Consider the following 16,625-nt stretch of genomic DNA (forward strand, 5'->3'; position numbering starts at 1 on the left):
GGCGTCTCTGCAGTGTGTTTGCCTAAGCCACTGCATTGCTTGTTTAAGCTTAATTGCAATGAATTGGAGCCTTGGATTGTGTTTATTGTTTCAGGGGAGAAGATCTCTCGGCCAGGTCTACTTCCTGAGATTTTTTTTCATTAGAGTCTAATCATTTCTCACTCTTTCTCTCTGAGTCTGACGTTATGTGTTCGACACATCACCAAGATCCAGAGGAATTTATCTACACAAATCTTAACTTTGTGTAACCTTCCAGCAGAATGTTAACGTTGTGTTTATTTGTGCATAGACTTTGTTGAAGTGTTTGTCTGCTCTTCTTAGTGCCATTTGTCTGTGCTAATGTGTGTCACTAAACTTAGCAGTGGTTAAAAAAAAGAGAGTGTGAGAAACTTTGTGGTCATATTATTAACTTCCGCTTTATGTTGACAGCATATGACATTAAATGTCAAAGGCTGTGTTTGCTGTGAATTAATAGTGTGGGTGTTAATTTACAGCTGTATTGTAAAATGTTAGTGCTCAGTTATTAATACCTTTTCTTTGCACACATTGAGGTCATGTTTGCAGGAATGAAAAGTGATATCAGAAAAACAATGTTGAACTGTGTCCTTTCTATATTACAATATCAACAAAATACAAAATCATAATTTAACAACTGGGTTAATAAATACATTACAATTTCAAACTGCCTTCAACCAAATGTCATACAATCACGAGGGGCATGATCATCAGTCTGATACAAACAAATGAGTGTGTAAAATTAACAGCAACAAGAAGAATAAGACAGGCAAGAATGTAATCCATGACATTAAGCAACAACCTGGAGCCAATTCAATATGGAACATGATGCAGACTGTGACTGTTAAAGCTGCCAAAACTAAGACATAAAGCTCATTTGAGTGGAAAAGTTCAAATGTTCAGTGTGATATAAAGTGGTAAAACAAGAGATCAATAGACTGACAATAAACCACATTAAAAAGGGTGATTGAAAAAATACGTCAGTGGGTAAAAATGTACCCGATTTCGGTCAAAACAGTAACAACACAATGCTGAGTACCATATGAATCATCTTAAAATTCTTTTAATTTAATTCTTCATTCTAAAAATCTTTAAAATTAGAGAATTGTAGAGGTAACCAATCACTGAAACAATCAGTTAACTAATCAATTAATCAAGCCACATTAAATTTGAGTACTTTCTTTTATTTTTGCTGTATCTCGTAAACTGAATGTCTCTGTGTTTTAGACTGTTGTGTGTGTGAACTGGACAATCATTTGATAAACTGAAAAAATAATCTGCATTAATTAAGAAAATAAAGAGTATATGATTTTATAATGAATGTTGCAGCACTCATTCATACATAACATTTTTAATTAAGTCCTGATTTTTGGCTGCTGGAGAATAACAATTCATGAGCATTAAATAAAGATCAAAATACGCGGATAACATAATTAATAAATGTACGTGAATAGTTCCTTTTAGAGTTGTGATTTATTAACTAAAACCTTCTCTTAGAGAAGAATGATTTTATTACGAACAGTATTTTTCACAACACTGATCTTTTAGAATACCATTTTTCTCAAGCTCAAAGACGGGTTGAAATATCTTAATACTCCACACCAAGCGAACAAAACAGAACAGTCCACAGACTTTGCACCGCACTTTCTTCTTCAGCTGCAGAAAAAATGTTCAACATTCTCAGTCATGTGTAAATAGTCTGATGTTATTGACTACAGCACAGGAATCTTTGTACCTTCACTGTAACATCTTATGACATATTGGTGTATATTCCAGGGCTGAGGAACAAAAATGCTGGTCTTCACCACAAATATAATACTGCACTGTACATCCGTCATGGAACGAACACAATATGTCCTTGAAAGCACTGTACAATAGAGCCTGCTTATCTAATTGATCTGAAACAATGGTAGCTCACATTTGATCACTCATGAGGATCACAGTCAATACTGTTTTCATTTACCACATTGACCACATATGCGTGACTCAGATATTTTAAACTTCAGGCCTAATCTGCTTTACAGTAAAGGTTTCCACAATGATTGAACAAAGCAGCTGAAATATGGAAGGGCATCTTTTCCGTCTCTGACACTTGAGTCATGAAGAAGTGGGTCATCACCATTTTAACAACATCTGTTTTGGGCAAAATGACAAAAATCTGCTCACATGGTCATAGACAGTCATCACTGAGGTAGCTGGGTGCTGAAACAGAGAACACAGGACGATAAAGCTTACAGCTCTTCAAGTTTCTTTTCTGCATGTGCCCGACTTCACGAAGAGGAGTCATTTATTATTTTATGTGCCTTTCCTCATTTTTCAGAGGTTTAAAAGTTAATTTGTGGGAAAGTTATTCAGTAGAGGATTCCTGCTGCTTGAGAGTTTCACAGATAAGTCAGATGCATTTTTCCTCCACTGTCTCAGTGCTCAACGACACCTGAAGTGCCGGATCTTTTGGGCAGGGCAAGGCAGAAAGGACCCTGATCACATCTGTCCCCTCTCTGTTCTGAGTCCCAACACTGCCCTGCTCAGATGAATAAGAAGCTTGTGAGTGTCTGGCCAATGAAGGCTGTGAACCAGAGAGTCTGTTTGCCTTATGACAACTTCCAGTGTACACCTCACTTCCCTCTGGCAGGTAAAGGAAGCTCTGGGAGCTGCTGGTGATGTCACGAAGGTCATGAGACACCAGAGAGTGAGAGTCCCGGTTAGAGATGACAGAGGAGAGTTGATGACCATCTATGCAGTTAAAGCTGCTCTGTCTCTGTTGCCCCCTTGCTCCCATCTTGCAAAATAGGCATTTGATTTTCTCAATGAGTTTGAGGAGAACCGCTTTACGAAGCAGGATGTAGATCCAGGGGTCAAGGATGGGGTTGAAGGAGGCGAAGCGTATTGATCTTAGATCAGGGTTTTTGTCCAACCGCAGCTCCACTGGTGTCTTGTAAAGCTGGTTCAAAAATACCTGTGCCTGCAAGAGGAAAGAGGGAGTAGAGGCTGAATATACGGATGTGTGCATGTGTGTGGTTTTGAGAAAGAAACTAGAGAAAGGAGCACCAGAGCAGCAACATAAAAAGATTAGGAACAATAATAGTGACTTAGAAACGGGATGGAAAAGTAATTGAATCCAAGCAGGAATATGTTCCTTTCTTGCTCTGTAATCATGGGCTTAGATTTGGTTATAACTGGATGATTAAATTGTTCCATGTACAAACAAAAAAAATACTTTTTAGCACGAAAAAAGCCGTGCGTAAAACGTGCGCAAAGGAGGAGAGAAAAGAGAACTTACAACAAGTGGGATGGAGCAGATAAGCACCACTGCCGACGTGCCTATGAGTAGAATAACCATCTGAATCTCTGCACCGGCCAGACGCCCAAAGCTGCGTCCTCTTCTCCGCGGGTCCACGTTTCGCCCGAGATCGGTTCCCAGCGACATCCTACGCACGAAGCGCCGGTGCATCCGGATCAAAGCCACGCACACCAAGACGTTACAGATGACAGTGGCGAGAATAAGAAGAGAGCTGAAACCCGCATACATATAGGTATAGGCGGCATCACTGGTCTTGTTGCTCCTCCACTCTAAAAAGCACCAAGTTTTCGGGTACTGCTTCTTCACCTGGCCGAAGCCCATGCTCGGCAGCGCGCAGAAAAACGCGTTGGAGATGTAGATCGCCAGGAGAGTCAAGCCCGCTAGTCTTTGGTCCACATAGTCATTGTAAAAATAGGCATGGTTTATAGCGATGTATCTCTCTACCGACATGGCACATATGATGCTGAGCCCCGCCAGAGAGAAGAAAAGCATGGTGAATCCAAAGTACTGGCAAAGCGGGTCCTCTCCGGGCCATGATCCTTTCACGTAAATAGCGATGGTGACCGGGCTGGCAAGTAGTGTGCCCAGGAGGTCTGTGACAGCCAGTCCACACACCAGAGTGTAAAACGTGGTTTCTTTCTGTTCCTTTCGAGATTTACACAAAACCACGATGGCGATTACATTCCCAACCACCCCGAAAATGAACATAATAGACGGAATAGTTGGGACCATGGTCCTCCCTGTCATCGATTGATTATTCATTGTTGTGTCCTCCAGATGTGTGTCAAGACGAGTTGAACAACTTTTCTTTAACGCCAGTATTTCCACTCCAGAGCAGGGCACTTATTTGCATGTAAAGGATGTTTGGGCAACATTGTCAAAAGCTGAGAAAAACAGCGTGAACTTTATCTAGAAGAACTTTCATCATCCTGTGCTGCGCCTGTGGTTACCAACAGCTCAGTGTTGTTTCGCTATCAGATCCTCAGCTCGCTTTGCAAGACAGAAGCTGATTTCACTCACCAGGACAGATAAAAGCAGGCAACAGACACCAATGACTTCATTGAAATGTGGCTCTGCCTTCAAGCTTCAGTCCCTCCCCTTCGATTAGTCTCTCAGCCCCCATCGACAGTTCAGCCTAGCTCAGGAAAGGCCTTGGGCACATTTTGTAACTTAAACTCACAGCAAATATACAAGAATTAAAGTAGTTTGTCGTGGTGAAGTAAACTCATTTTTACATTCAAACATTCCTGTAATTTTTTAATCATATGACTGCACACCACTGAAAAAAAAGAAAAATCCTAAAGCACAAAGCACTACAATATAACACGTTTCTGTAGCATTTTCCAATGTATCTTCTACGAGGATTACAATTAAAACAAGTTAATTTAGTTTATAATAATAAAGTATAGCTATGACATAGTGCACAAATATGATGTAAAATAAGAGACACTGCTGCATAATACTCCAACTTGTTCTAACAGCCAACTACATTTAATTAAAGGTAATGATTCATTTCCTGTGAGTTATCTTCTAATAGGGTCGATTAGGGAGGCTCCATAATTATAGATAAAAATCAACAAAATGTCAAAAGACTCACCACTGTCAATTAAATTGTTCCCAGGTCTCCATGCTGATCACTTAACCATTAAATATATTCAGCTGTTAGTTCGATAACTTGACAAAGAAACAATATCAGGAAAAACACACAATTCTTATCTTAGAGGATTTCTTAGAAAACAATGAGTGAGGAGACTGTTTCTATTATCATGTTGTAATAAGAGCATTAAATCAGATCATGGGAATTATGTATGGTAGCACATTAAAGAAACAGTAATTATGTCATTTGTGCACATAATCTCTATCATAGTGCAAAAAAGCATGATGCTGTGTTGAAAGACAGTGATGACACCAGTGTGACTAAACAGCAACACAACAAAACATGTTTCTTCACTCTGTGTGGCATCTTATGAAAACACCTGCCGTCAGATAGATATAGACGTCTGGGCCTAGCGTCTTTAGAATAATAAAATAATAAACAAAAAGGGGGCTGATATCTCTCTCTGTGTGTATGTGTGTGTGTGTGTGTGTGTGTGTGTGTGTGTGTGTGTGTGTGTGTGTGTCCTCACTGTGAGCGGTGACATTAATTTAAGACACCACAGGCAAACCACAGAGGAAACCTGTTAAAAATCTTTTTCATATGTTGAATACATAAAAAGCAGCTGTTTAGTTTCAATTACAATTCAGTTGTATCAATTTTTAACATATTTTTTAAATACATAATTCACAAAATGTCGATGACAAAATGTTCAAAAAAGTACAATGATAAATAAACATAGACTATGTAAATAACATCTTCATATTTGTTTCTAGAGAGCTGTAGAGACTTAGATGTTGGTTTATCTCCTGTGGGACTTGAACTACTTAAGACTTGATTTGATCTGGAACTTGAAAGCTGCATTTTGTTTTGTTTTTTTGCAGCAGATGGTACAACTTGTTGATATCCTTGCGCTCGCTTCCAACCACTAGTGGTAGCATGACACACAACACCACTGCTGAGCCACACTCCAACCCTTTAGAGAGGAATATTGAATTAGATTTATTTAGGCCTGACATTTATTGAACCAGGAGGTCTCTCCCTTAGCCTCAAGTTACAAACTGGAGGGACTTAAAAGCTCAGTGAGGTAGCTAGGTGCCAGATCATGCAAAGCTTTAAATGTTAACAATAAAATCTTACAATCAATTCTAAATTTGATTGGCAGCCAGTGTGGTGCAGGCAAAACTGTGGTTATATGCTCATACCAGTAACAATTCTAGCAACCATGTTTACTGTAACAACAACTGCAGCCGATGAGGGGGTTTTGGCTGAGATAGTAAAGGGTGTTACAGTAATCGCAATGAGAGGAAATTAGGGCATTAACTCTGTTGAGATCTTGAGTAGATAACAATGATCTAATTATAGAAATATTTCTCAGGTGCAGGAAGCAAGATTGCACAACACTCTACTTGAGCCTCGAGAAAGAGTGTCAAATAAACCCCCCAGGTTTCTTGCAACTGGTACTACATTAAATGAGAGAGAGCAAAGACTATCTTGTATATGCAAACAGGAGAACCTCCGATTTGTCAGAGTTTAATTGAAGGAAGTTGTGGGACATCTAGCAGTGTATGGCTATTGGATAGACAGGCCTTGAGGGAAGTTAAACAACTGGGTTGGAGGTTTTAAGTGGGATGTGAAGCTGAGTGTCATCCACGTAACAGTGGAATTGATGTTCAAATTATGGATGACATGACCTAGGGGCAGCATATGGATGGAAAATAATAATGGGTCAAGGATAGACTCTTGCGGGACACCATGAAAACAACAGAGAGCGGGTTCTGTCTGAGAGGTAGGACCTGAGCAATTGAAGGGTGGTGCAACCCAGACAAACCCAGGACTCTATGTGATGGAATAGTATGGTATGGTCCACCGTATCAAATGCTGCACTTAAATCAAATAAGACCAGGATCAAAGAGTCGCCAGCATCCATAGTCATTAGAAGATCATTTGTGGCCTTAATCAAGGCAGTCTCAGTGCTGTGGTGGACTCTATAACCAGACTGGAACTTTTCAAATAAACTATTGTCATTCAAGTAGTCTAGAGGCTGTGAGGAGATCAGGTTTCTAAAATCTTGGATGAAAAGGATAATACTGAAATGGGTCTATGATTAATGAGAATATTGGAATCAAGACCTGATTTCTTTAAAAGGGGCTGCAATGAGGAGGGAAAAATACCAGACTATGGTGTTATTTAAAATGGAGAGTAGTGGAATCAACTATTTCAACTACCTCACTTAGAAAAGATGTGCTAATAATGTCTAATTGGCAGGACGAGGATCTCATTAGCAAATTGATTTTAGTGAGAGCTGATAGTGGGTTTTAGAGAATGTGGGATTATAGGGGTGACTGAAATGTCACAGCCTGATATTGTTCACTTTGTTAAGCAAGAAATAAAGAAATTCCTCACATTTTTGAGGGGAAGCTTCTATTTGGGGAGGAGGGTGAGACATAGCTAAATTAATCACTTTGAACAGGGTCCCGGGGTTATTACAGTTATTGGTGATAATGGTGGAGTAGCAATGGTGGTAAACTAAATAACCCAGATATTAAACAACTTCACATCTGTATGTTCACATATGTATTGGTATGCAATGTGCTGGTACAGAGTTACTTCAAAAGATAACACTGTAACTCAGGAGTAATTATGCTGTACGTCGCAGGCTGTAATCTAAAACATCATCAAAATCTCAAACCAGACTCTGTGTCGGGTATTTGAGGCTGCTTACTCCCTTCAACTTGACGGCAGTTGCTTTCACAGAACATGTTGAACTCTAAGGAGCTGAGACCTTGAGACCTTGAGCTCTTGAACGTTGCCTGACGTCACAGCGCGAAAGGCTGACCCTGTGCTCTTAGAAAACATACTTCTTGTTTTCTTTGTTGTCACTTTTTTGGCATTTATGTAAACACAGAAAAGGGGGAAACACTCTGTGAGAATATGGCATCATATGGCCTTGAAAAAAATATTTAGTTAAGCATTCATTTAAGACAAAAACTGTATATAAGATAATTGGCCTTAACATGTCACCCCTTTGAAAAACATGAGTATTATGTAATGTGTTTGTGTGCGTATGCCACCCTCTGTGTACGTACTAAATATGATTTCAGCCTCCTGTTGAGTGTTTCTCTCTACGTGTATGTCTGGTTTGGAGCTTTGCTGAATGTTCTGTAAGTAGATTTGAAAGATTAGGCTTCTCATGAATGTGCTTTTCCTGGATTTGTTTGTTGGAGTCAGATAACCTGCAGTGTGGGCCGCACAGCAAACTCACAGTAATGACCACCAGCACTACTGGAATAATCACAGTTCCGGTAAATATGCCTCCAGCTTACGTACTGTACATAGACAATCGCTGAGCCAAGCAGGTCTTTCTGTTTGTGCATTTGTTTTTTTGGTGGACTTTGTGGCCTAAAGAAAGCAAAGAGGAAAAAAACTGTCCCCAACACCAACACTTTCAAGGTTCTAATTCCTGCACCAAACAATTACTACATTGTGTTGTCGTGGAAAGGTTTTCTTGGCTCTATAGACTCAGATATCCTCCAAGTATTGCCAACTGGAGGGAAAACTGTAGTAGCTGTTAGAAATCTTTGTTTCTTAGAATAGAAGAGGCGACAATATGAAGGGGAAAAAATAAGAATGCAATTACCAGTGTGTGGCACAATGTATTTGCCACAGTATTTAGATGTAGCTCTGTGTGATTTCCGATGTAACAATGCGCCTAGGTTTTGGTTTAATGTCAGGGTTGAAACTTTGATTTATCGTGTGAGATTATGGTTTGCAACAGGTCTTTTTGTTTAGAAAACATCAGCTACCTGTAGAGTAATGGACAGGTACAGACACATCTGGCAGCTTGTGGGATGGTTCAAAGAGGCCTATCATCATTCCAAGTTTTATTCTGCAGCACGTGTGCCGGGACGAATTGCTCATACACCCACATATTTTATAACTGACAAAACAACATCTGTTTAAATGGAACTTAGCTTTTTGTCAATTAACTGACTTGCGTACATACAGATATTCTGAACTTTGACAATATCAAAAGCAAGTTTAAAGCTGGTTGGCTCACATCATCCTCCTAAGCATATATAGTTCCATTTTTCAAAGCACTTAAAGGATTTCTTGTTATTGTCAGCTCAAAAGTTAAGATAAAGATTCAAAGTTATGTCAGGCACATGGAAAACTCGGTTATGGTTAGGGAAAGAAGACGCATGACATGTTTTTACACTGACATTAAAGAGGCTATATTCAATATTTCTTTTATAAAACAATGTATGAAATGACATTGTGAGAGGTGTTGCACGTAATGATGAACCTACAAGGAATTCACTCACTCAACTCTCCAGCTACCCTCAGCTCTAGAGAGCTTTATAGCAAGTTTCAGCTTGTGGTTTAGATGTTCATCTGGCTCTTTACTGTTTGAACCTCTCATAGTGTTGTTTCTGGACACAGCAGAGAAAAACCCACTGTACAATCACCAAACAGCAAACCATTAGCAACTAGTTGGTGAACATGGTGGAGCATTTAGCAGCTAAAAAGATAGACAGATATTTTCCTCAGGAGTTGGTAAAGAGCAAGAACAGAGCTAAACAAGAGTGAATTTTGGACTTAAACTCACCAGTTGCTCCGTAACTGCTTGATGAGTAAATGCTATTTGCACATCCAGTAACATATTAACTTAAAAGGTTATGATATGCACAACTTGTTTGTGTTGCCCAAAAGTCTTTTTTCTAACCACATTAATATGTGCCCTACTTTCCCTACTTGTCAAAGTCCTGTGCTTTCTAATCCTAAAGTTGTGAGCTGTTATTGCAATGAAATGAAAACTATTAAATGAAAATAAAAACCATGAGCTACTTAAAAGAGTGCAAAAGAGACACATGTTGAGATTACAGAGCAAGGCAAAACAAAACAAATTCAGCATGCTTCAGCAGTGAAATATGCGTGATGGCAATGAAGGGGTTAAAATGCAAAAAATGCAAAAACATTGGTCTGCTCAATGTTGTTTATTCATGTGCAAATTTAAGATAAGTGCTTGACAAGACCACTTATTTTCATAAACCTTGACCCTCAATCAAGATACAATGTTTATCTTGCTATTTCAGGCATTGAATTGGAACTTTTTAATACAGTAGACTATCATCAGACTATTATCTGTGGAGTCAGTGTCTCTTGACTTTGTTCTCAGGGGTTCCCAATGTATCTGAGAATAAATCCAGGTGGACTGGTTGTTGTCCTTGAAAAAACGGTGTGTTGCTTGTTTTTAAATGTAAAGTTTAGAAAGACTTTGCACTTGTTTATTCTGGGGTCTGGTGGATTTGTAGATAACATCCGTATGCAATCTCTCTCAACATAACAAAACTGCAGCGCAGAGAATCAGACATAAATTGTTTGAACTGGCACTGAGATTGACATGTGATGCCAACATGAAAACAGAAACAGTTTGTCTGCTTTTTGTGATTATTCATAGCAGGCATCCGATCAAACTCTGTCATTAAATAGTTTGGCCTGTATCACATTTAATGGTATCTAAACTCCAACTACTTAAAAAACATAGATTCACACTATAGGACTGCTGTAGTCATGACATTAAGTGATGAGAGTATGAAACATAAATCTAATGTTAGCATCTTTGTTCATACAGTTATTGACAGTCCTCAACTGGCACACGTCAAACCCAGAAAGGTCAGTTTACCCTTGAGGCTGTATGAGTGCCAAGTCTGCCACAGTACAAAAGCTGGCATAATCATATTCACGTCAATATCACAAAGAGCATACTCTTACATGCTTTACTCCAAGTAAATCCTTCTGACCTTCCCTCAGGATAGTTTATCTCTAAAGAGGGTGTGACGCCTTTCATAGCAACAGTCAAACAGAAACATTATGGCAAATAGCTTTTAAAAGTGTTAATTCGCCCCAAACTATTTAGATTCTTTGGAAAAAACTGCGAGTCCTTCATCTGTACAAGGGTACCATTTGTTGTTAGAGGTTATGGTAGTAATCATTAACAGGGAGAGAAACTCAACGCCACATTAAAGACATTTACTGTCAATCTTTACATGACCAAACAGGCCTGACTGCCCTTTTAGGACATGATGGAAAAAAAGCACACCGGATGTTATATTGCTGATGATGCATAAATTAAGGAAAATGCTGCAGACTGACTGCTGAAACAAAACAAATGAGCAGGACCAAAGGAACACTGCATCCCTTTTAATCCATTCATTTATATTCCTGTGGCGTTTGTTTTTACACACGCACACACACATGCTGTTTGTGAACTCTGGCTGTGCCAGCTCATTGAAAAGGTATGAAACCCAATGAGACAGAGTTGATTCTCATTGTATATATCAACAAGAAAAAAACACCTTTTGTTCATTTTTTGTGCTGCCAACCTTTTTGCTAACCAAGCTAACCATTATAGTAGTTAGTAGCTTTATTATATTGAGGGTCAGACAACAATATAACAACATTTAGATAGCACTCCCTGAGCCATTTAAGACAATTAAAAACATTTTAAGACATATATAAAACATTGATAATCTATAGGAGCAATAAAGTGCAATATGCAATATAAAAAGCAAATACAGCAAACAGTAGCAATGCTTGTTGTAACAGTGGGCCATGTACACTCTGTGTGTGTCTGTGTGAGTGGGATAAGGGGTGGTGTGACTTATAGTGACTTATAGTGTGTGACTGAACTGTTCTGTATTGCCTGTTGATGTGTCACTAATACAACTCTCTATGTAATTATTAATTTACTGTTGGACGACTTTGCCCCTTTACCATTACTCTTGTGAATTGTACGTGTATGTTTCCTAGATTCATTTAAAGGAATAGTTTGACTATTTCATGAATATGCTTATTTAAGAACCACTTTACCACTTTCATGTCTGTTCAATACAGGTGTCGCTTACTAGCTGTAGCCAGCAGTTGGTAAGCTTAGCTCAGCATGAATACTGAAAACAGAGGCAAACAGCTAGGCCAAATCTTTCTAAAGGGAAACAAATCTACCCACCAGTACCTCTAAAACTCACTACCAATATTTCTTGGCTGGGTAGGCACTGGTCCTGGCCAAGAAATAGAGAGCCAAAAAAGTCACATCTGGCCTAGCTTCCGTTCTTCTGTACTGTAACTGCAACCTTAAAACAGTGAATTGTCATTTTTGCACTACTGTTGTACACATGAAACCATCTAGACATTATGTTGTAATTACTAAGCTTAAGAGGGGCTGGTAGGTGAATTTTGTTACCTTTGGACACAGCCAAGCTAGTTTCCCCCCAACTATTTTTTATGCTAGGCTAAGTCAAATGGCTGACAGATTTGAACAGTTTTGATCTTTTAGTGTAACTAACAAGAAAGTGAATTAGAGTTTCCCAAAATATCCAACTATTCCTCTAATATGTAACTTTTTTCTTCCAGACATGAGTAATGATGTAACAAATATGTGTAACTTGATGAATCTTGCATTGTTATGCACTCATTTATCTTTACAATAACTTTTCTCTAGGTATAATATCTCTTCTGGCTTGTGACCACTATTTTTGAATACACCGCCCATTTTTTTTCAGAGTTTCACAATTGCTTCCAGTAAAAACTTCAAAGGTCAAGTGCTGTCTCTAAAGCGAGAACATCACTCACAAACCCTATTTAAAAATAGTCTACATAGAAATGTATTATCTCTCTTCAAATATTTTATTTCACTTAATTATATTGTGTTGTATGCTGTTTTTGAATTTTATTGATTTTTTTTTACCATTTAGATATTCTTGAAATGTTTAATCTTGATGTGTACATGTAAAGCATCTGCTTTGTTTTAAAATGTGCAATCATCCCTTAAAACTCTGTACTAGAATAACCTAGATAAGCATTTTCTCGGTTCCTGAGTTAAAATATGATGACAGGACATGAAAATGTGCAGAACTGATTAAACTGATTAATAATAAATCTTGTTGGTTGCTTAAATACAAACTGTGACCCTAATATCTAACTAGATAATTTCCCCTTGACAAATGATATGATATATTGTTCTCTTGATGCAATTAGTCAGCTGTTATCTTTTATTGGTTGCTTCACATTTTCTCCACTGATGCTCCTGCTGGTAAATTCTCATCAGCATTTCCCACATTATATTCCCTTGAGTTTAAATGAGAACTGTTTCTTGTCAGAATGTGAATTCTCTAACTGGACTGATGGTTATGAAAATATTTTTGATGATGACATAGTAATAAAACTGTAGTCATCAGGTGATTCAATCTATTTTCTCTTTACTGTCATGACTGGAGCTACAGTGCTGCTTCATGCTCGTTAGCTCAGTGGGACAGCTGTGATATGTCTTTGCAGACAGTTACATCATCACTAAACACTAAGACATGTGTTTTAACCACATAACCTCAGTGTTAGGTCAATACTGTTTCACACAGCTTTGCAGATTAAGGTGAGAGAGATACTGGAAATGCCTATCAGAGCATCAAGTATGCCAATAGTAGGGTCATATTTGTACAAGAGCCATTGTGTAATATGGATTGGAATGGCACATAAAACAAGAAGGTTATGAGAGAGAGAGAGAGAGAGAGAGAGAGAGAGAGAGAGAGAGAGAGAGAGAGAGAGAGAGAGAGAGAGAGAGAGAGAGAGAGAGAGAGAGAGAGAGAGAGAGAGAGAGACACCCTCCCACCATCAGCATTGCTAGAACCCAGTATAAAAGCACAATGAAGGCAATAGCAGTAATATTACTTTTAATAATAATAAAAATGATTTCAAAAACAAGCAGTTGGAACTTTACGGAAAATAAGACCCCTCAGTGGCCCCAAGCTCCCAAATAGCAGCACATAAGGAACGATTCACATGAAGGACTGTTTACATCAGTGTGTTTTTAGGAGGGATTTAAAAGATGACTTCTTCAGGCAGTTCAGTCTAGGTGCCTTAATAGAGACAGCATAGCCAACTTTATTGTTGAGCCTTGAGTGTGGAGGGCCTCAGCTGACAATCGTAGGCCATGTTCTGGCTCATAAGGTGACCATAACAGGTCACCAATACAGCCAGGGACTCGACCTTTGTAAGAAAAAATATCAGAAATATTATAAAATACAATAACCCAGCAATAATTACTATGCACTTGAACTTCACAGTGTTTACTCAGTCGTTGGTTGAGGGAAATTATGCATTACCATGAACCGGAGAAGCGGCCCTTTCACAATCATGCTAACAGTAGGTTTGAAATCCTGTCTAAGCCAATGTAGTGACCATTTATTACTGTGTGGTTCATCACAATACTGTATTTTATTTCTGTGGCAACTGTTGTTTGTCTTATTCTTTTTAAATTATTTACATTTACTTGTTTAATGTCTCACCTCTTTATTGTACTGCTTACTTTGTATCTGCCACTGTCTGTGCATCATGTTGGTTTTTATATATTGGGATATTATAAAAACAACAGAATTTTTTAAAAGAATTTCTCTCATAGCAATTTTTGCTGATAGATGTCCCATCATGTTTTTCACTCAACACTGGCAATGCTCTACTTGTGACCACCATTTCTCTTTACTAATGCAGTTAGTTCGTGTTTGTCTTACAGTATGTGGTCAGGATTTATGAGAACTGTCCTGTGTGTCACATCACATAGTTTTTCAGTGTTTGGCAATTCAAATAAAAGTTACTGTAGATCCCAAACAGAGCTTTTACTGTGATCATCTTTAATAAACATCTGACAGTCACTATTTTATGAGTGAGTTTTGTGAGAAACGGAAACTTTAAAGAACTATGCAATATGACAGAGTGAATTTGTCAAAAATAAAGATGACATGCTAAATATGGGAAAATGTACGAGCAGATTAAAAATAGTAGTCAAAAGTAAACCATGGACCAAATTTGACTATAAAATTCCACGCTGTTTGCTTGACAACACTGCAAACTAAAAACCACTCTCTAACAAAACTCTGTGGAGCATAAAGTCTTTTAAACTATTTTGTATTTGATTTCAAATATCGCTTTTGTGACAAACGTCTGTGCTTTTGCGTAATTGTTGCAAACATTTTAACAGCTTGAAAAGGTCATCTACTCTTTTTATCATTTTAATGATGACAATTACATGCAAATAAATCAGACAGCAAATAAATCACATTTCTAATTACAACCACATGTCTGTTGAATCTATTACAGTTCAACAAATGAGCAATACACCCATGTCAGAACACATAAAAGCCATGCATGCCCTCAAAACAAATAGACAGATGAATTAAACATTATTTGTTTCGTTTTATCTCTTTTAAAATGTTAAATATGAAGAAGCTGACCATGATGAATAATGAAAGATTAATAAACACGTTTCTCTTGCCAGACAGGCTGAGGGCAACACAACCACGAGCGTCTTATCCTGTAATCAGCTTCAGAGAGCAGGATGCAGGCACACAGTGGTCCATCTCAGATATAAATCACAATTACGTATCAAAAATATAACCCAATCCTGTTGAGTTCAGTTAAACAATGAGAGGTAAAATCACAACAGAGTTTGTATTTACACGACAAAGAAAACTGTAGCCATTGGAAGATAAAATCTCTTTGACGGGTGGTTAAAAATCAACTGACAGGACCATTAGTGAATTAAACACTTTGACGAACTCGGTGTTTATAGTGGAAAGTACGTCTTAAACCTAAAGGATTTGATAAGGATGTGCTGGCAGCTCTTTATCCTACAAATAAGGTTTCCTGGTATAGATGAATGGTGTACATTAGCAGGTGGTCTGTATCCAAGTCAGGCACTAAAAATGTCTAATGCACCCCCAGACTTTCTAATATTTACATATCTCTAATAAACCATGACAAAGTTTCGCTACAACACCACTCCTTTCCTTTCACAAAAGTACACACACACACGCACACACACAGATCTTTTAAAACACTTAAAAGGGTCTGGGCATCACAAAACCAGTCATGTGGATGTCAAACTTCCTGACTTTTTTCCCCCCATTACGTCTCACCTGATTGGCCTCATCTGCAGTGTTAGCACACCTGTCTGACACTTGCTCAGTGACCCAAAATGACGTCCAAAAGACTTTGCTGACAAGAGCAACAAATGTCAACACTTCTGTTACTTTGAAACCAGTGATAGGACATTAAGCTGGCAGAGAATGATGAGGGACCCATTTATATTTGTGGTTAGACCTAATTTACTGATTACACAGTTACAGGTTTTAAGTTTTATTGTTGGGAGATAAGATGCTGGTACACGATGAAATACTTCATTGCTAGGATACTGAGTAGATAGTGGGATTTTTCTTTATGTTAATTACACTTGAGCAGTACATCTGTGTAAGGTTCAGCTGACCATTTAAATGTCACTAATGCAGCAAGAAAGGTAGTTGCATTAAATTACATGAGGGATGTTTAGTCATATTTAAAATTCAGTAAAATACAGTAAATGTTTTCATCTTTTATTTTAAATCGTTTTTAATGAGTAAAAGACAACAGAAAATAAAGAAGAAAAATAAATCAATACATCACTATTTTCCTTTTGCTGCCATAAAATGTGATCAATAACAGAGGAAAAGTGAGAGTGCACTAAGTGAGATTTTCTTTCCTTAAATGATAGGGAGGGAAGGGAGAAAACGTTAAAGGAAAACTGTGACGATATCCTATTGTTTTTTACTGTCAAACCAACAATGGATTGATCTGATAAATATTTATCTGCGTAACCAAAGCCATATATATCTTATTCCTCTGTGCCAG

At 38.1% G+C, this 16,625-nt stretch overlaps 1 protein-coding gene across 1 annotated transcript; it reads right to left on the reverse strand.

The window, feature by feature from the left end:
* Nucleotides 1–1,807: 1,807 nt before the first annotated feature.
* ptger4a (prostaglandin E receptor 4 (subtype EP4) a) lies at nucleotides 1,808–4,150 on the reverse strand. Its single transcript, XM_053325737.1, has 2 exons — nucleotides 3,296–4,150; nucleotides 1,808–2,977 (listed from the first exon to the last, which is right to left on the reverse strand). Exons 1-2 carry the CDS (start codon nucleotides 4,076–4,078, stop codon nucleotides 2,408–2,410), a joined length of 1,353 nt encoding a protein of 450 aa, XP_053181712.1. The 5' UTR covers nucleotides 4,079–4,150; the 3' UTR covers nucleotides 1,808–2,407.
* Between the last annotated feature and the right edge of the window lie 12,475 nt (nucleotides 4,151–16,625).

The sequence above is a fragment of the Scomber japonicus genome, chromosome 9 (assembly GCF_027409825.1).
Source record: "Scomber japonicus isolate fScoJap1 chromosome 9, fScoJap1.pri, whole genome shotgun sequence".
Classification (NCBI taxonomy): domain Eukaryota; kingdom Metazoa; phylum Chordata; class Actinopteri; order Scombriformes; family Scombridae; genus Scomber; species Scomber japonicus.